A 19,894-nucleotide genomic window follows, 5' to 3' on the forward strand; every position below is an offset into this window, starting at 1 on the left:
GGATGTTGAAACACTTGTTGGATGTTGGCCCTCAGGCTCCAGCCCTCGGGCCCCAGACTACTACTCTCTCTTCTCCAGAAGGGCGCCAAGCCACCTGCTGAGGAGCCAAGCAAGTGAGCTTCCTGCTGACTCTCAGGAACCAGTCCCCAGTACAGTCTAGCTCCTTCCGATTCTCAAACAGTGAAGGCTGTCTCCCGGTGGGGGCGAGGCCCACCAAGGCTGTCTTGTCTCTGGGTTGTCTCAGCTCCGTGGCAGAGCCGGAGCTGGAGCCGGCCTAGGTGGGGGTGGGGGTGCCTGGCACCAGTCCTTCACACCCACCCCAGGAAGGGGGTCTCCACGGTGCTGAGGTAAATGAAATCTGTCAAAATGTTCACGTTTTAATGATATAAATAAATAAATAAAGCGTAGTGCTTCTGCTGTTTGGAAAGACCCTTCTGTGCTCCGCTTTCAACCTGCATTCCTCGGCCCCTGGGAATGCCACAGAGGACAACCCGTGCAAGCAGCCAGGGGTTCACCGCCTTGTCATGGCCCCCGGCCCCCGAGGGGAGTATGGAGCACCACAGTGTGTCTTCACGTCGCTCCGCTACCTTAGGAAATTGGAATCACACTAGCAAGGCCCGTGGCCTGACCTCCACTGTACAGCCCACCTGGCCTCTAGACTTGGGAAAACAGGATCATATTTAAATACTAAGCATCTGTATGCACCTGTCGCACTTTTATCAGAAGTCACAGTTAAGCGAGTAATAGAGCTAGGACTTGAACCCAGGTCTAACGCCAGAGCTTCATGTGTGACTAGAGCAGCAGCGTGACCACCGCTAATGCCCCACGGCCTGATTTCTTGTTGGATCACAAGCATGGGGCCGCACTGCTCTTGAAAGGGGAGTGGAGGGCTGTGGCTCGCTCCTTACTGAGTGTCGGAGTTCTCCATTCCTGCTTAAAGCTAAAAAAGGGCCAGCCCGGGAAAGGCAAACACAGGTTTGCTGACTGGCCTTGCAGCCTTCTGAAGAGTCTGCAAGCCGTGGGCCTCGCATCCATGCATTCTGAATCCGCACCGCCCCCCTCATGAAAGCTCCCAGAGCACCCCTCAGAACATGGCCCGTGAAAGCCAAGACTAGAATCCACCAGAGCCAAGCAAAGGAAACCGAAGGACGGCCTGCTGAGAATGAAGCTTGCAGGAGGACTAGGTGCCCCCGCAGCCCTCTCTGGCCTCCTGCCAGCAAGCAGCCCTGCTTCTCTGCATTTTAATGCCGAGGGAGCAGCAGAGCCTCTGCCATTGCCAACTAGAGCCCCTGGATACAATGGGAAGGCAGAGAGGGAGGGAGGCTCTCTCTTGGCATAAGAGAGTTAGTCTTCGTTTGCGCTGTTCCAAACCCACTGTGTGTTGGGGGAGGGGAAACCGAGCAATCCCCGGAGAGGCATCCTCTCCCTCCAAAACCGCACTAGCTAGCTCACAGGCGTTGAGCCACTGCATCGCCAAAAGATAAAGAGGGAAGATCAGTCTAGGCAACCCCCAGCCCCCGTCCCACCCAGAGCTCCGTGCTGTAGCACTAAGCTGACTGCAAGTGCTAGCCAGCCCTCTTAGCCGATGGTGTAGTGACAGCATCTTTTGTATGTTGTGGACGAAAAAGGGGCCGTGTACTAAATCTGACCAGCTCACAAGAGGCCTGCGCGGTAGCCTCACAGACTCAGACTGAAAGTCACCACATAGAATGGTCTGAACATAAAAATTCCTAAAAGCGGTGGTCACATTATAGGCCTGCATCTGCCTTGATATAGTCAATCTTTACCCTAAGAAAGCCTGCCTGTTGTCATTTTTTCCATTTCAGATAACTTGCTTTTGGAATGTCAGGGTAATCAAGTTTCCAGAACCCTCAGGGCAGTCCCACTGCAACAGAGGCCAGGAACCCCTCATTGTTATCTTGTTCCCCACATACCATCTCTTTGTGCTGTACATGTTAGTTGTTCACTACCCTGTGGCCACCGATGTAAAACAAATATGTTTCTGTTTTTCTTTTTATCTAACCTCAGTGATATCCCCGCTTTACTTTCTCCTGCCCCCTTAATCGACCCCAGATGGACCTCATGGATTTCATGTAACCCTCCTTCCGTCTCTTCCTTTGATTCTAGTGTATAAAATTGGCTGTAAAACTGCCATTCTCCGGGGCATTTTCTCAATCCCTTGAGATTTTGCTTCCCAGCAATTGTCAGTTTGGCTCAAATAAACAAAAAAATTCACTATAGATTTGAATGTTTGTTATGTCAACAATTATCTTCATCTTTCAAAAGCCTGTGGCCCTAACACCCTACACTCCTCAAACATTCTTGGAAGATTTTAGATGCTATGGAGTTAAGGCAGTTGAAATGACGCATGTCTTGACCATCCTGAATGAGCGTATGCTCACTGGGGTGATGGAGGAGGATCAAAGGTCCATGGGGACCCCTGGCCTAGAAACAGGATGACCTGCTGCCCAGATTTTAGGAAGTAACTTGCATTTTTCTCTTCTCCATGCACTTTGTAGAAGTAGGAGCACGCTCCCAAGAGGGAAGGGAGGCTGAGTAACTGAGGCTGGTAAACCAAGTCTGTCCTCGCATGACGTTTGACACCACCACTTCCTAGGGGGCTGGGTGGGCCCCTTCCACTCTGCCAAGTTGCAGAGTTGTGTGGACACCTCCTCCAGCCTCCCCCCTACCCTGCCCCTGCCTCCTGCCAGTGCTCTCAGCCCTCCTCCCTGAGCCAGGACAAAGCCCCGGCAGTGACTGAGTGCAGCAGGAGGAGGGACAGAGGGATGGGGAAGGCTGCACAAAGGAATTCCTCACCCCCCGAGCCCCCTGACTGGCTGCGGCGGCAGCAGCAGCAGCAGCAGCAGCAGCAGCAGTGAGGAAAGAGGCCGATTTGCTCTCCCTCCCCCCTCCTCCCTCCCATCTTCCCACCCGGACTGGGCGCAGGCCAGAGAGCAGTTGCAGGCCTTCAGAGAGGCCCGCAGAGCCTCCTATAGGTGGCAACAGTGCCACCTGTTTGAGCGGTGGGGCCGAGCCGAGCCCTGGCAGAGGGAGGAGGCAAACTCAGACAACTCGGAGAGGAGCTGGGAAGCAGTGCAGAGCAGAGAGCAGAGCTGCCGCTGAGAAAAGGTGTGAGGGCCCCGGGAAGGCGGGAGCAGCGGGCGGGCGGGCGGAGGCCGGCGGCAGGGATTGGACAGCATCCCCGCTCTGCTCCCCTGACTGGGGTTCTCAGACTGCTCGGTCCTGACCCCATCCTCCTGACAGCTCCTGGAGGACGGTGACACTCCGGCAGGCAGCACCTGGGGTACAAGGGCAGATCTGGAGGGGAGGCGGGAGGTGCGGACAGAGCCCAGGGCAGGCCACCACAACCCAGTCCCAGGGTGCGCAGAGGCAGGGCCACCCTTGGGGATGCCTTTTTCCAGCGAGGCGGCTCAGGGAGCTGGGAGGTCTCCTGCCCCAGCCCCAGCCCCAGGCCCCCACCCCTCCATGCCCTACCCTAACCTCCTTTCCCAAGGCAAGCAGAGGACAAGGAGGGCAGTTTTGGGAGCAGCCACACCCTCCATCCATTTGGGAGCCCGGCCACTGTGCACCCCGCCAAGACTCCACAGCCTCAGGAGAGCCCCAATGACAAGGGCCGGCGTCGCCTAGAACGCACACATTTTGGGTGTATTCAGGGGCTCCTTTGCACACCCAAAGTCATCAACAAACCCGTTTGTACAGCCGGCCACTAGTGCACACAAGAGGTGGCGCAAATTGCACCCCTTCTTCTGGACAGTGAGCATCTCTCACCCAGCCTAGTCTGGGGATGAGTAAGCCAGCTAGTTATCAGCCTGACTTGAAAGCACAAAGTACAGGAATCACCTGCCCCAGGACAGCCATACCAGCCATACCTTTGCCCTATATTTGTTGCACTTTCACCTAAGGGACCTCAGAGAGTGGGAACCCTGGCAGGGGAGGAGGTGGAGACTGGGTTCCTGGCTGGGGCTGGGGATGGCTGGGCAGGAAGCGACGGGACTAGGGAAAAGGACTTCGACTTTCCACGTGTGTGCGGACAGGAAAAGCGTCCCTTCAGGAAGGCTGGAAGTGACCCAGGCTGCCTGTTCCCCTGTCTTCCTGTTATTGGCTGTGCCCCCTGCGCCCTGGAAGGTGGAGACAGAAGATCTTTCAGTCAGGGCTTTGTGATGTGTGCAATCCGTATCCATAGCAACTGGCCAACTAGCTACGCCTCCCCTTCGCCCCAGGTCAGGACTGTAACTTTTGCTTCAGGTTACTCTCGATTACTGGGGTGGAAGCTTGGCCAGAAGTGACTCAACTTGCTGAACTGAGTTTGCCCCACCCCAGGCAGTTTCTCCGAGCCTCCACCCCGGGGTGGGCGAGCCCCGAGCTGAGATGCTGTTAACTAGCAGAGATTGGGTGTTCAGCCTGCCAGCAAACAGGCTGGACTTCCCAGGTGTCCCACTGACGGAGCAGGTACCCAGGTTAAAATGAAAGACTCCGGAGACTGTCCCCGGGTCTCCTCACAGACACCGCGAGGAAGGCTGCAATCTGCCTCCTGCCAGGGCCCCTGATGGTGGAACATCCCCTCCCGCAGGCCCTCACCATGGCCGAGTCCCCCGTCTGCTGCTCCACCTGGACCCGCTGCCTCCGCTGCCTGTATAGCTGCCACTGGAGGAAGTGCCCCAAAGAGAGGAGGAAGAGCGGCCAGGTGGAGTAGGGATGGATGCGGAGGGGGCGGAAGCCCAAGGCCCGGGCCGCTTGGAGGGGAGGAGGCTGAGAGGCAGCTGGGGGAAAGGGGCTTTCTCTCCCCAGGAAGAAAAACCTCTCAAATATGGGAAGAGCTGCCCGCAGAGCAGCGCAACGCCTGGCAGGAAGTCCCCTTGAGTTGCCATCCACTAGGGATGGAGCTGGAAGTGGGAATCCGCTGTGAGCTTCTCTCCTGCCCCTTTACAGTGCGAGTGTTTCTGGTTGGGCCTGCTCTTCCTCACCTTCCTTGTCTCCCTGGGCTGGCTGTACGTCGGGCTCATCCTCCTCAATGACCTGCACAACTTCAATGAGTGTGTCACGGACGCCCCCCCCGCCCCTCCCATCCCCCCCAGCATACATGTCAAACTACTCGCCCTGGGACCCCTGGGTGCTTAGTCATCCCCAGCCCTGCGCAGCCCTCCTGTTACCCGACCTCTTTAGAAGACCCCTTTGAGAAATCTCCCCAGTCCTGCAGTCCCGGCCCTGTGAAGGGCTGCCCCTCACTCCCTTCCCGTCCCCCACCAGGGTCCACCCGTACCAACTCCCCTCAGGCCACTGCCAACACCCCTTCCTGCACCCAGAGGCCTCTCTCCCCTTCCACAGATTCCTGTTTCGCCACTGGGGGCACTGGATGGACTGGTCCCTGGCATTTATGCTTTTCGTCTCTCTACTGGTCACATATGCATCCCTGCTATTGGTGGGTCGGGGGTTGGGGGTGTGGCCTAACCCCCACCTGGGACTTCCTTACAGCTCAGCTCCACCATGGCCCACTGTGGGGAGGGGAGGAGCAGGGTATCAGCCTGGGAAGCCCACCTCACTGCTCCCACCCCCTTCCTCTGCCCCCAGCTCCTGGCTGTGCTGCTGCGGCTCTGTGGACAGCCTCTACACCTGCACTGTGTCCACAAGGTAGAGCGGGAATGGGAGCGAACGGGAGAGGGGGCACGTGGCTGGCTGTTTGCTGAGGACCTCATCGTTCTTTTTTGTTTCTGTTTTTAAAGATTTTATTTATGTATTTTTAGAGAGAGGGGAAGGGAGGGAGAGAGGGAGAGAAACATCCATGTGTGGTTGCCTCTTGTGTGCCCCCTACTGGGGACCTGGCCCACAACTCAAGCATATGCTGTGACTGGGACTCAAACCGGAGACCCTTTGGTTCACACGTCAGCGCTCAATCCACTGAGCCACACCACCCGGGGCCTACGAGCTCACTATTCTATCCCTGGGCTCGAACTCAGGACCTGAAGCCCAGGGAATGTTTGCAGAATGAAAGACAGAAATTGGAGGAGTCAGAGGAAGGGAATGGTCTTGTTCTCATAGAGTTAGGGGGCAACCCAGGTGGCCATGAGCCAGGGGTTGACACAAAAGGCCCCATTCATACCTGGTCCCCCAGGTGCTGCTGCTCTTCATTATACTTCTTGTAGCCGCTGGCTTTGCAGTACTGGGCATCCAATGGCAGGAGGAGTTGCTTAGCTTACATCTGTCACTACAGGTGAGTGGCTGGCTTGATCTCCAGAGCCTGGGTGGGAGCCGTGCCTGGGGTCAACCCCAGGACCTATCTTGCTCCCTGACTCCCCAGGACTGCAAGTAGCTCTAAACCCCAAAAGTCAGGTCCTCCGAGGAGAAAGGGAGAAGGGCCCTCCTCACCAACTCTCACCCACAGGCCACAGCCCCATTCCTTCACATTGGAGCTGTTGCTTGCATTACCATCCTGGCCTGGCCTGTGGCGGATGCCTTCTACCGTATCCACCAAAGAGGTGCCAACTGCGCTCCCCTACACGCCTTCGCTGGCCACCCGCGCTTCAGCCTCCTGCTGCCCGATTTCCTGCGACTGCCCTCTGCTCTCGGCCCCCAGAGCTCAGCCAGCGCCCCAGTGCCCTTTCTCCATAGCCTATCTCCCACTCCCCACAGGTCAGAAGATTGCACTACTGTCCCTATTTTTTGGAGTTGTCCTGGCCATCTACCTGTCCCCCCTATGCATCTCCTCACCCTGCATCATGGAATCCAGATACTTACCGCCCAAGCCTCAGCTGATGGGGCACCGAGGGGCCCCCATGGTGAGCGTTGGGCAGAATGCTAGCAAGGCAGGGAGGGTCTGCAGCAGCCAGGCCTGTGGGTGGCCAGGCCCCCACCCTTCCTTGTGACCCCCTCACCGAGTCCCTTTCCCAGCTGGCCCCTGAGAACACTCTGATGTCCCTGAGGAAGACAGCTGAATGTGGAGCTTCCGTGTTCGAGACCGACGTCATGGTCAGGTGAGGAGAGCTGGGGCCAGGAGTGGGGGGCTGCTGACAGGCACAGCGGGGAGGGGGCTCGGGACATGGGGACAGCCCCGGAGCTCGGCCCTCTGACACCCCTTGTGCCCTCAGCTCCGATGGGGTCCCCTTCCTCATGCACGACGAGCGCCTGAGCAGAACCACGGATGTGGCCTCGGTGTTTCCAACCCGCATCACCGAGCACAGCAGTGACTTCTCCTGGACGGAACTGAAGACACTCAACGCCGGGGCCTGGTTTCTGGAGGTGAGGACAGCATCTGTCTCGTCTGGGAGCAGACAGCCACCTGCAGGGCCACTCAGGGCAGAGTTCCTTCATTGATAAGCACTTGCTGAGCCCTGTGCTGGGCAATAGATAGACAGTCGCTGCTCTCAGACCACTCCCTTGTAGTAAATAAAAAGCAGACCTAGGGGAACAGGTTATCAGAATATGAAACCCAGAGCGATGACAGTGTTGTTCCTGAGTAGAGACGTCACTGTTTGGCAAGGTGGCTGCGGGAAAGGTCAGGCGAAGTTTCGCAGAAGAGGACGCCTAAGCAGTTTTTAAGATGGACAAGGCAGGAAATGAGAATTCTGGTCAGAGGCAAGAACATGGCTAAAGCCCAGAAGTACGAAGAAGCATTTTTTCCAGGGGACACAAAGTGGCTTGGTGGCACCTGGAGATAAAACTTGTTGGAGCAGTGGCAGGGGAGACAGACGAGGGGAGCAGAGGCTTGGTCTTGGAAGGCTTCAAATGCCAGGCCAGACATACGGACTTCAGTTCCTCGGGGGATGGAACCCGTTGCAAAGGATACTTTATCTTTTCCGTTCCTTTTGTCCTTGTCAAAAAGGAAATCAGAGAAATAACCTAAAAATGCAAAAGTCTCTCATAATTCAACCGCCACCTCCAAGATAGTCACTGTTAACCATTGGTTTCATATTCCATGTATATATATGTTTACATACATACAGTTATGTGCACACACACATATATACTTTTCATTTTGCACAAACAGGGTTGCTTCACATATTCTTTTGTAACTCTTTTTTCTTTTTCTTTTTTATTGTATTTTTTCCCATTACCATTTATCCTCCTTATATTGCCCTCCCCCTAGCAATTACCACACTGTTGTCCATCTTTCCTTTTTGCTCAATCCCCCCACCCCCAACCCCCTCCCACTAGCTGTCATCTCCTCTCCATGTATGAGTCTGTCTCTGTTTTGCTTGTTCAGTTTGTTCATTAGATTCCACACATGAATGAAATCATATGGTATTTGTCTTTCTCTGACTGGCTTATTTCACTTAGCATAATGTTCTCCAGGTTCATTCACGCTGAAACAAAGGGTAATATTTCCTTCCTTTTTACAGCCGAGTAGGATTCCATTGTGTAAATGTCCTGTAGCTGTTTTATCCACTCATCTACTGATGGACACTCGGGCTGCTTCCAGATCTTGGTGATTGTAAATAACGCTGCAATGAACACAGGGGTGCTTATGTTCTTTTGAATTAGTGTTTCAGGTTTCTTCAGATATATTCCCAGGAGCAGAATCTCTGGGTTATAAGGCAGTTCCTTTTTTCATTTTTTGAGGAAACTCAACACTGCTTTCCACAGTGGCCGCGCCAGTCTGCATTCCCACCAACAGTTCACGAGGGTTCCCTTTTCTCCACAGCCTCGCCAGCACTCGTTTGTTGATTTGTTCATGGTAGCCATTCTGGCTGGTGCGAGGTGATTTTAACTCTCTATATAATGACATATCAGAATGTGAATAGCAAGGTATGTCTCTCTTTGCATCCTATCCTGACTTGCTTCACCACTTTCTAGCTGTGTGAGCCTGGACAACATTCCTTAGTGCCTCTGTGTTTCATTTTCCTCATCTGTGAAATGGGAATAATAACAGTGCCTTGTATGATTATTGGGAGGACTGAATAAATTAATACACATAATGTACTTTGTTTACCTCATATTTTTGCATTCATTTATTTGCTCATGTAAATACAGGCTTATGGGTTTTTATTTTACACCGTCAGTTATATTTATTATGACTATTCTTATATTTCTTGCTGGTGACAAGTTCACCCAGTATTCACTTATCTGGAAAAGCCTTTTTTCCTACCATTATTTTTTTTAATTAGGACTTTATTTAGAAATGTGAAAGTATGTATCAAGAAGACAGGTGTGTTATCTCTCTTTTTTAAACTTTTTTATTGAATATTTTGGGGTAGCATTGCTTAACAAAATTATATAGGTTTCAGGTATACAATTTTATAATACACCATCTGTATATTGTATCGTGTGTTCACCATCCCAAGTCAAGACTCCTTCCATCACCATTTATCCTTTTTTCCCCTCTTCTACCTCCCCCACCCCCTTTCCCTTTGGTAGTCACCATACTTTTGTCTGTATCTATGAGCTTCATTTTTTTTGGCTTAATCTCTTCACCTTTTTCACCCAGTTCCCCAAACCCCTTTCACCCATTTCCCCAAACCCCTCCCCTCTGACAGTTGTCATTCTGTTCTCTAAGAGTCTGTTTCTATTTTGTTTGTTTGTTTATTTTGTTCATTAGATTCCACGTATGAGTGAAATCATATGGTATTTGTCTTTCTCTGACTGGCTTATTTCACTTACCATACCGTTCTCCAGGTCCATCCATGGTGCTGCAAAAGCTAAGATTTCCTTCTTTTTTACAGCAAGTAGTATTCCGTCCACTCATCTACTGAAAGGCACTTGGGCTGCTTCCATATCTTGGCCATTGTAAATAACACCACAATGAACATAGGGGTGCATATATTCTTTCGAATTAGTGTTTCAGGTTTCTCCACATAAAATCCCAGAAGTGGAATCACTAGGTCATAAGGCAGTTCCATTTTTAATTTTTTGAGGTAACTCCACACTGCTTTCCACAGTGGCTGCCCCAGTTTGCATTCCTACCAACAGTTCAGAAGGGTTCCCTTTTCTCCACAGCCTCGCCAGCACTTGTTTGTTGATTTAATGATGTTAGCCATTCTATCAGGTATGAGGCGATATCTCATTGTGGTTTTAATTTGCATTTCTCTGATGATTAGTGATATTGAGCATCTTTTTATATGTCTATTGGTCATCTGTATATCCTCTTTGAAGAAGTATCTATTCAGGCCCTTTGCCCATTTATTAATTGGATTGTTTCTTGTTTTTTGTGTGTGTGTGTGTGTGTGTGTGTGTGTGTGTGTGTGTGTGTTGAGTTGTATGAGTCTTTTATAAATTTTGGATATTAACCCCTTATCAGATGTGTCACGGGCAAATATGTTCTTCCATTCAGTGGGTTGTCTTTTCTTTTGTTGATGGTTTCCTTTGCTGTGCAAAAAGTTTTTAGTTTGATGTAGTCCCATTTGTTTATTTTTCCCTTTGTTTCCCTTGCCCAAAGTCACATATCAGAAAAAAATATCGCTATGAGAAATGTCCGAGATTTTACCGCCTGTGTTTTCTTCTAGGATTTTTATGGTTTTGAGTCTAACATTTACGTCTTTAATCCATTTTGAGTTTATTCTTGCATATGGTGTGAGAAGGTGGTCTCATTTCATTTTTTGCATGTATCTGTCCAATTTTCCCAACACCATTTATTTAATAGACTATCTTTACACCATTGTATGTTCTTGCCTCCTTTGTCCAATAGTAATGGGCCACAAAGGCATAGGTTTATTTCTGGGCTTTTTATTCTGTTCCATTGACCTATATGTCTGTGGTTATGCCAGCACCATGCTGTTTTGATTACTATGGGCTTATAGCATAGTTTGATATCAGGTAGCATGACTCCTCCAACTTTGTTCTTTCTCAAGATTGCTGTGGCTATTAAGGGTCTTTTTGGTTCCATATACATTTTTGTAATATTCTAGGTCTGTAAAATACACCATTGGAATCTTGATAGGAATTGCATTGAATCTGTAGATTGCTTTGGGTAGTATGGGCATTTTAATGATGTTAATTCTTCCCATCCATGAACAGGGTATATGCTTACACTTGTTTTTATCTTCTTCCATTTCCTTCTTCAGTGTCTTATTATTTTCCGAGTACAGGTCTTTTACATCCTTGTTATACTTATTCCTAGGGTTTTTTTTTTTAAATGCAATTGTAAATGAGTAGTTCATTATGGGTGTATTAAAATGCAATTAATTTCTGGATATTTATTTTGTATTCTGCTACCTTACTGAATTCATTGATCAGTTTTAGTAGTTTTTGATGGAATCTTCAGGGTTCTCTATATAGAGTATTATGTCATCTGCAAATAATGACAATTTTACTTCCTCTTTTCCAATGTGGTTGCCTTTTATTTCTTCCTCTTGTGTAATTGCTGTGGGTAGGACTTCCAGTACTATGTTGAGGTGAAGAGAGGTGAAAGCAGACATCCCTGTCTTTTCCTGATCTTAAGGGAAACGCTTACAGTTTTTGCCCATTGAGTATGATGTTGGCTGTGAGTTTGTCATATATGGCCTTTATTATGTTCAGGGATTATCCTCTATTCCCATGTTGATAAGTGTTTTTTATCATAAATGGGTGCTGGATTTTATCAAATGTTTTTCTGCATCTATTGATATGATCATGTGATTTTTGTCCTTCATTTGGTTTATGTGGTGCATCACATTCATTGACTTGCTAATATTGTATCAACCTTGCATCCCTGGAGTAAATCCCACCTGATCATGGTGTATGATCTTTTTAATGTATTTCTGGATCCAGTTTGCTAATATTTTGTTGAGGATTTTAGCATCTATGGTCATCAGGGATACTGGCCCATAATTTTCTTTCTTTGTAGTGTCTTTATCTGGTTTTGGAATTAGGATTACACTTGCCTCCTAAAATGAGCTTAGGTAATTTTGAAGGATATTTTCACTGGATATTAAATTCAATGTTGAGATTTTTTCCTATAACTTTAAAGATGTCATTCCTAGCACACATTATACTCAAGAAGTCAAACATAACTTTGACATTGGGGGAGGCAATGTTCTTGTTGCTTTTCTGAAGAAACAGATATTTGGAAGTCCTTACTATAACATTCCAGAGCACTTCTTGTCCATCTCATCTTGCATCATTCAGAGAGGAAATATTCACCTGCCCTCCAGGCAGGTCCTATTGCATGAAGTATTCTTTTAAAAAAGATTTTATCTATTTATGTTTAGAGAGGGGAAGGGAAGGAGAATGAGAGGGAGAGAAATATCAATGTGTGGTTGCTTCTCAAGCGCCCCCTACTGGGGACCTGGTCTGCAACCCAGGCCTGTGCCCTGACTGGGAATCGAACTAGCAACACTTTGGTTTACAGGCCGGTGCTCAATCCACTGAGCCACACCAGCAGGGCTTCATAAAGTACTTCTAACACTACCTGGTACACAGTAAACACTTAATAAGTGTTAGATAGCTCCTTTTTTCCAGGTCAGTCAATCTGAGGTAAGGTCATTTGTTGATGACAAGGGGAGGAGAGGAGAGTGGCCCAGGTTTGGCATAGCCTCTAGAAGAAATGGGGGAGGGAGCAAATCAAGGACAAGTGAAATGATGGTTAAGTGGCACGAGAGCGAAAAACAGGACTGCAGCGCCAACAGTCCACATGGTGTGCTCTGCCCCCTGCCACAGGGGTGCAGGAGGCAGGCAATTGTAGAATTAAATCAGAGTTTGGGATCTGTAGAACAGGTGGGTCAGGAAAGTTGTTGAAGGCGCTGAGTAGTTCAAGCTGTGGAAGGGCCATAGGTGGGAGATACAGGTGCAGCCAGAAAGCTGCTGATGGATTTGGAGGATACCAAGGGGTCAAGATCCCAGAGACCTCCGTGAGACCAAAGAGAAAGTGTAGCAGGAGAGAGAAAGTTAAGAAACTGGGCAGATAGGAGGTTGGGATCACAGATTAAGGTGTTAGAGGGTATGGCAAAAGCTATAGTTTGAGGAAAGAAAGACCCTGGTTCAGAGGCGGGCAGAAGCTGGACGCCAAGTTGGGGAATGAATAAGGTGGTGAGGATGGGGGAATGGCCCAGAGGCTTCTTCCGGTCTTGAAATCATTTTTCTATCCTTATAGAGGCCACCCTTCTGGGCGGCCAAGAAGCTGTCGGGCCCTGATCGGAAAGAGGCTGAGAATCAGAGAGTACCAACATTGAAAGAGCTCTTGAAGGAAGCTGCAGCCCTCAACCTCTCCATTATGTTTGACTTGCGTCGCCCCCCAAGAAACCACACATACTATGACACTTTTGTGAACCAGACATTGGAAACTGTGCTGAACTCAAGGGTGTCTCAAGCCATGGTGATGTTGCCAGGATCCCAAGTGCCCTTCGCCATCCGACCCTCCCCACACCCCACCTTCCCTAGGCCATGGTGATAATCCTAAATTGCCCCTACCCCAGGGCCCCAGCCCCGTTCATGTGCCCCATTCTGTGGTCAAACCTCTGTGCTGTGCCCCTGCCCCTAGAACCCCCAGGCCTTCCCCAGCTTTATGCTCAACCTCCCTGAACCACAGGTCCTTTGGCTCCCGGATGAAGATCGGGCTATTGTCCAAGAACGGGCACCCGGAATGCGCCAGATATACGGACAGCAGGGAGTCAACACAACTGAGAGGCCCCTGCTTCTCAACCTCCCCTATCAAGACCTGCCACAGTTGGATATGAAGTGAGTGCCAGAGGAAAGGAGCCATGGGGATCGCGTGTGGCCCAATGGCGGGGGAAGAGCCAATGCAGGGAGGGCGGAGGCTATTCACTCGTTCACTTATACAACAAACATTTATCAAACACTTGCTGTGTGTCAGGCACTATTTATTGCAGGCTTTGGGCATACAAGTAAAAGAGAAAGACCGTAAACCAGTGAACAGAATATATGCATATTGGACACCGATAAGCGAGATGAAGACAATAAGATGGGGAGATACAGTAGAGCAATTGGAGTTGGGAGTGAGGGGCCGGGGAGGGGTCACACTGGGAGTAATGGTTAAAGAGGTGGTGTCTGGGCTGAGACCTGATGGGTCATAGGAGTAAACGGTGAGGAGAGCTGCGGAAGAGCGGGAACAGCAGCCCGATGAGCAAGGGGGAGGCGGGGCCGGAGAGGCAGGCAGGGTCCAAAGTGGGTAGGACCTTGTAGGCCATAAGAAGGATCTTAGCTTTCATTCTACACCAAAGAAATAAAGAAGTACAGGAGAGGAAGGATTCAGGGGAGAGAGGCGAGAGAGTCGCAGTTGTGAGCTGAGTCCCAAAAGCTGACCCAGCCAGTAAATAGGATGAACCTCAAAACATTCCACTGCCAAGATCTGTTCTAATGTTCTTCTGTTCAGATAGAAAAAAATGTGGACCGGAGGATAGCCCAGTTATCATAAGTATTTCAAGGACCTTTCCCCCAAGTCATCACCATGGAGGGAGACATGGAATTGGGTTTGGCCTTCACCTTAGTCTTGTCCTGGTCAGCATCAACTGCTAATCACCTTTTATTTTTTTAAGATTTTATTTATTTGTTTTTAGAGAGGGTGGAAGAGAGGGAGGGAGGAAAAGAGGGAGAAAGGGAGGGAGAAAGAGAGAAACATCAATATGTGGTTGCCTCTCAAGCACCCTCTACTGGGAACCTGGCACATAACCCAGACATGTGCCCTGACTGGGAATGGAACTGGTGACCCTTTGGTTCTCAGGCCGGCACTCAATCCACTGAGCCACACCAGCCAGGGTTGATCGCATTTTTAAAAGATCTGAATTGATAATGAACACACTGATGGAGAAATGAAGGCCGTGAAAGGTCTAAGCACTCTGAGATGATGGGCCAAATGTACCGAGGTGAAATGCAACAGGGATAGATGTAAAGACCTATAAAAGGGGCCCAAAAGAAGCTCAGTTGCACAAAGGCAAGAGAAGAGAGGCTGGAATCAGCAGGAACGTGTGAAACAGAGCAGGGCTTTGACTGAACAGTGTGCAGAATGAGTCATCGGTGCCACATCGCATTGCCGAAACCAACCTGACCTGGGCTGTCTTCATACAGGCATAGTGCCCTGAAGGCAGGAAGAGTTTTGCTCTACTCAAAGCTTGTGCTCGCCACCTGGATGTCATGTGCAGCTGCAGACCCCCTACTTCAGAAGGAACACTGATAAATTAGAGTAAGATCAGATGAAAGGAGTTTATGTGGTGAAAGAAACAATAAGCCAGGTTCCAAGGCCCAGTTGAAGGAACCGTGGCTGTTGGGCCGACAAAAGAGAAGACTCAGGGGGACATGATCACTGTTCCTCAGACCTCTGAAGGGCTGTCAGGGGACAAAGAGGAGAGACACATTTGGGTGGCCCCAGACAGCGAAGCTAGGAATCCACCAAAAGACAGAGTTCAGCTCTGCAAAGAAAATCACTTTTGGTCAGGGACTGCCAAGCAAAGGAGCCACTGCAGATTCAAGCTGGACAGGGGCTGCCTCCCACGCCTTGTGCTCCACAAGTCTGCATGTTCCCCATTTCCTTTTCACCTCCATAGGGCACTGCATGAGGATAATGTTTCGGTGAACCTATTTGTAGTGAACAAGCCCTGGCTCTTCTCCCTCCTCTGGTGTGCAGGGGTGAATTCGGTCACCACCAACGACTGCCAGCTGCTGCAGCAGATGCGTTACCCCATCTGGCTTATTGTAAGGGCTCTGAGACTGTCACTCCTTCCTGCTGCTTCTTAACCCTCTTCCTTAATTTTCCCCCATATACTACCTCTGGGGGTCTGGTCACCGACAGGGGCCTTTGCTTATTCCCATAGGCCCCTCAAACCTACCTAATGGTGTGGATCCTCACCAATTGCGTCTCCGCCCTGCTGATTTTGTGTCACTTCATCCTCCGTGGGTGAGTGCTCTGTGCCTCCGCTTTTTGGATCTTTATTCTCCCCAGGGCCCTGGCGACAGGACTGATTCAGACTCATATATGCTGCCTGGGGTTTGGGGTCGGGTCTGTTTGGTTCCTTTGAGAATCTTAGACTCTTCCTTGGACACCAAATTGGCTTAAACCTGGGAAACGCATTTTGGGGAAACCCAGGGTCAAAAGGTTGTGCCTCAACCTGGCTGAACTCACAATGGGAAGCTTTTCTCCCTGTAGGAGATGTGCTGAGAAGAGAGAGCGAACTGGTAAGAACTTTGTCCCCTTACCTCATTTTCTGGTCTGCCAGCCTTCCCCTTACTCATCTCTGCCATGTCCCCTCCCCTCTCCAGGCTTAGAAACAGCTGTGTTGCTGACCAAGATCAACAATGTCAGGAGGGAGTGAATGCCCTGCCCTAGGCCCCCACTAGCTGTTCACATCTGCCAACAGCAAGGAAGGGAGAATGGCTGAGGTGGAATGTTGGTGGTATTGGAGTGAGGTGAACTTTGCTAACAGAATGTTTTGAACTGTGAGGGCCGTCTGTCCAGATAGTGGACATGCCCATGGAATACGGTTCCCTTCAGATCTGGACCCGAGGTGGTTGTGGAAGAGAGTGAGTCATGAAAAATTTCTCCCACAACAAAATGTTCTAGAACAGAGGAGATTGCCAACATCGTTTCAGACTTGTGTGTACGTGTTCTAGTGGAGAACGCACAGGGTGTGTCAGGGACGGGACAGCTTGGAACAGTGACTCAAGGATATGAGAGAACGGCCTTCCTGGAGACCTGTGAGATGATAAAGACACCAATCCCACTCTATTCACCGTCTCCCTCCACACCTGCAATGTAGCTGCTTTCCTACCTAGCGGCTGGAGGCTAAGGGGCCCATCTAGCCATGTAGTTATGTCTACAGGAGCCTTTTTGCTGCGCACAGCCTTTTTGTTTAAGACATGTTGGTTCCTGTTTCTTCCCTGTTAATCCCATCTCTAAATAAATTTTATTTCCATTTGGTCGTTGTCTCATCTTTTCAGCGCTGGGGCTGGGTGGAGGATGCACCCTCCACCTGGGGCTGTATGTGACGTGACAATGAGGTGTCGTCATAGGGAAATATATAGGTTGGAGGTGGGAGTAGGGCCACTTGAGGCAATGAAGGGCTGCAAGAGGGAAGCAGGAGAGCCATCGCCACGGGAGGCGGTCCGGGTGCCCCATGGCGCGCTGTGCAGAGTTGCTTTGTAGCTCCACCTTGTGGTCACCTGCTCCAAGAGGAGGACCGCGTCGGTCACCACCGTGATGTGTTTGCTGAAAGACACCTGTTTCCCCTGCCAGCTTGGGAATCTGTGTTCTTGACTTCGGACCCTGACGGCATGGTCCAGTTTCCACAAGTTTTCGCTTCTCTAGGCTGCGCGCAGGGTCTGGTTCCCCGACCTGGCTTTCTCTCGAGGAGCAAGTTTCCCAGTGCGTTTGCTGCTCGTGAGTACCTGGGCTAAACAGCTCAGGTGACTAGCGTGGAGCTGGCCTAGGATAAGGAGTCTGGTAGAAGGGGGTGGGGCGAAGGCGAAAAGGGGAACAGGAGGGGTATCCATAGCTGACTCTTCACAATTTTTGTGCAGTGGGGGACTGCACTGCACAACATTCGCCCAAGTTGGTGTCTGCACACGAAGGCAAGTCGAATTAAGGCTCTCGCGAGTTCAGGAGGTTCAGTTCCCTATTCCTCCTCTCTCGCCAGACTGGGACCTGGGGCAGCCGTAGCACCTGGCAACAAGCCCCTACTCGGTCGCAGGAAAGCCCCGGGAACTACAATGCCCAGGATGCCCCGGCCACTTCCGGTCTCTTGATTGAGATTGACGGAGGCGAGTTTGAATTTGTGTTGCCGCCCCTCTCCTCGGGGACCCCGCCCCTTCCCCCCTCACCGCTCCACCACCCCTGCACACACATGTACATGCACCCGCGCACATGCACACACATGTAGTTGTCGGCGCCAACATACCTGGCCTGCAGCTGGCGCGGTGGGCGGGGCGCGGCGCGCGGCGCGCCGGCTGGCGGAGGCGCTCCGGAAGCGCGCCGGGGTTGTTGCGGGTCGGGTCCTCTCGGGGTCCACGCCTCCTGCTACCCGGCAGGTCTCCTTCACACACTACCTTTCTGGACTGTGTGTCCTTAGTTTTGCCCGTTCGCAATCTTTCCCCTCAGTCAGGCCTACTCACGGCCTCAGCTCTGGGGCGCCCAGCCTGTCAGGTAGTGCCAGCTCTCACCCCTGAGTATGTACCTCCTCTCCCCATCCCGACTTTTCTGTCGCCTCCCAGACACCCGGCCTCACCCCCCTGCAGCCTCTTCCTTTCCCCTTCTGACCTAACCCTGATTACCTCCAGAGTCTCCGGCCCCCGCCTCCTTAACCGCCAGCTCCCAGGCTCTCAGCTGTAGTCCTGCTCCAGCTCGCAGACCCGCGACAGGATGCAGGACCCAGCCCCAACCCCTAACCCCTAGCCCCTAGCCCCCAGCCTTGGGTACTCAGCCCTGAGCCTGCCACCGCAAATCCTTAGTCTCTTCGCAGGAGGACTGGAAAGCACACTTAAGCTCTTGTGAGGCCCTGGACTGGAGACTGAAACTGACAAAAACTTAAGGACGGAGGGACCGGGGGAGATGCTCATTGGGGTTCAGGTGCAGTTGCTCTCAGCTATTTTTAGCTGTTGACTCAGCTTCTGGCATTTGGGTTTGGGGCAACCAGATTGGGCTAAGGGGCTATTAATAGAGATGAGGCACAGTCCGGACCCAGTTCAGCCTGGAGGCATACGGAGCAAGGAGCCCCCCCTAGCCATCAGGTGTCATGGACTGGGACAGTGGCTGGAGGACCAGTAGCTCTCTGGATGCCAGTATTTTAGTGTGGTATCTCTACCTTGCAACTCCTGAGGGAAAGCCCGCCATGAGACTCCTGGGCACAGCTCTCCACTAAACTTGCATGTTTTGGGCTCTACGGCAATGATGCTCTTGTTTTACTAGGTGAGAGTGAAGAAACGAGTCCCAAGTGGAGGGATTATTGTGGCCATGGCCTTGGCCTGCCTACACGTACTCCTGGGCCGGAGTGCTAGGTTACTAGGAGAAAAAGCTGTGGATTTCTGCTCTTCAAAGGCTCTCATGAGGATAGAGTGTGCAGCATGGTCAGAACAGAGAGGGAGGGCACAGAGCCAGGAATTTGCTAGCCCCAAACCAGACACAGCAGTAGGAACCTACCTAACTCTTTGTTGACCACCCTCCCATTCTTCCTTTTCTTTTTTCGTCTCTTATTAAGGTCTGACCCTACTCATAGGGGCCAACAGACCTCAAGATCTACTACATAGAGAACACTCATTTAGGAAAGCTAGTGAGAAACTTGTCTCCACCAAAGTGGGACCTTTATACAGCGTCCGGCAGAAGTAAGGCCTTCTTGAGTGTGGTTGGTAGGGTAATGATATGGGTGTAGTAATTTCTAGTTTTAATTTGAACATGTCACCTAAAATGTCATATGGTGTGCTTGAGTGTGATATTGTCATGTTACAGAATTATGTACTTATGATTTTGTAATACAAAGGGGCGTTATTTGTGCCAGAGCCTGTATATTGGCGTTCCTATGAGGCCTTTTTATTTTAATGAGTTAAAGTAGCAGTTCCCTAATTTATACATTGGGAATAGTGGGGAAATCTTGATACCTTACTGGGCTAATCACCCAAATTATTCCCGCCTACACCCAATTTGCTAGAATTCCCATAGACCAAGGATGCACACCCACAGCAGTGCCCCCTCCTTGCAAACTGGAAACTTCTGCATTCAGCACCCCCAGACTCTGCCTCCCAGGTGAAACCAGATGGCTCTGGGGCAAAGGTGATTGTTTCTCCACCTACAAAGACTGGTGCCGCCCAATGAAGCTTTACTTTGAAGAATAAGCCCAGGTATTCAGACAGCGGTGGGCTGTGCTGCCTCAACTTTATTAATGTACTCAGGGCGCTGGAGAGACGGTAGATGGGATGAGAAATGGTCTCCCTCCTCCTCCCCATCCCTTCCCGTACTCATCCATTGCCTCAGTCTGAGCAGGCCTTCCGGTTGCCTGGCAACCACAGCGTCTGCCAGGGCGCGGGGCTT

The 19,894-nt window shown here is 50.8% G+C and overlaps 1 protein-coding gene across 1 annotated transcript; it reads left to right on the forward strand.

Annotated features, from left to right (window-relative positions):
- The first annotated feature begins 4,600 nt into the window (after window positions 1–4,600).
- Window positions 4,601–16,277, forward strand: GDPD2 (glycerophosphodiester phosphodiesterase domain containing 2). Its single transcript, XM_054574212.1, has 15 exons — window positions 4,601–4,705; window positions 4,951–5,054; window positions 5,347–5,440; window positions 5,590–5,649; window positions 6,131–6,229; window positions 6,401–6,494; window positions 6,649–6,794; window positions 6,907–6,989; window positions 7,104–7,254; window positions 13,019–13,240; window positions 13,454–13,602; window positions 15,426–15,573; window positions 15,693–15,775; window positions 16,025–16,053; window positions 16,138–16,277. Exons 1-15 carry the CDS (start codon window positions 4,601–4,603, stop codon window positions 16,188–16,190), a joined length of 1,620 nt encoding a protein of 539 aa, XP_054430187.1. The 3' UTR covers window positions 16,191–16,277.
- The last annotated feature ends 3,617 nt before the right edge of the window (window positions 16,278–19,894 follow it).

The sequence above is a fragment of the Pteronotus mesoamericanus genome, unplaced genomic scaffold, assembly GCF_021234165.1.
Source record: "Pteronotus mesoamericanus isolate MK-2021 breed Mesoamerican mustached bat unplaced genomic scaffold, CSHL_Meso_final contig_256, whole genome shotgun sequence".
NCBI lineage: Eukaryota > Metazoa > Chordata > Mammalia > Chiroptera > Mormoopidae > Pteronotus > Pteronotus mesoamericanus.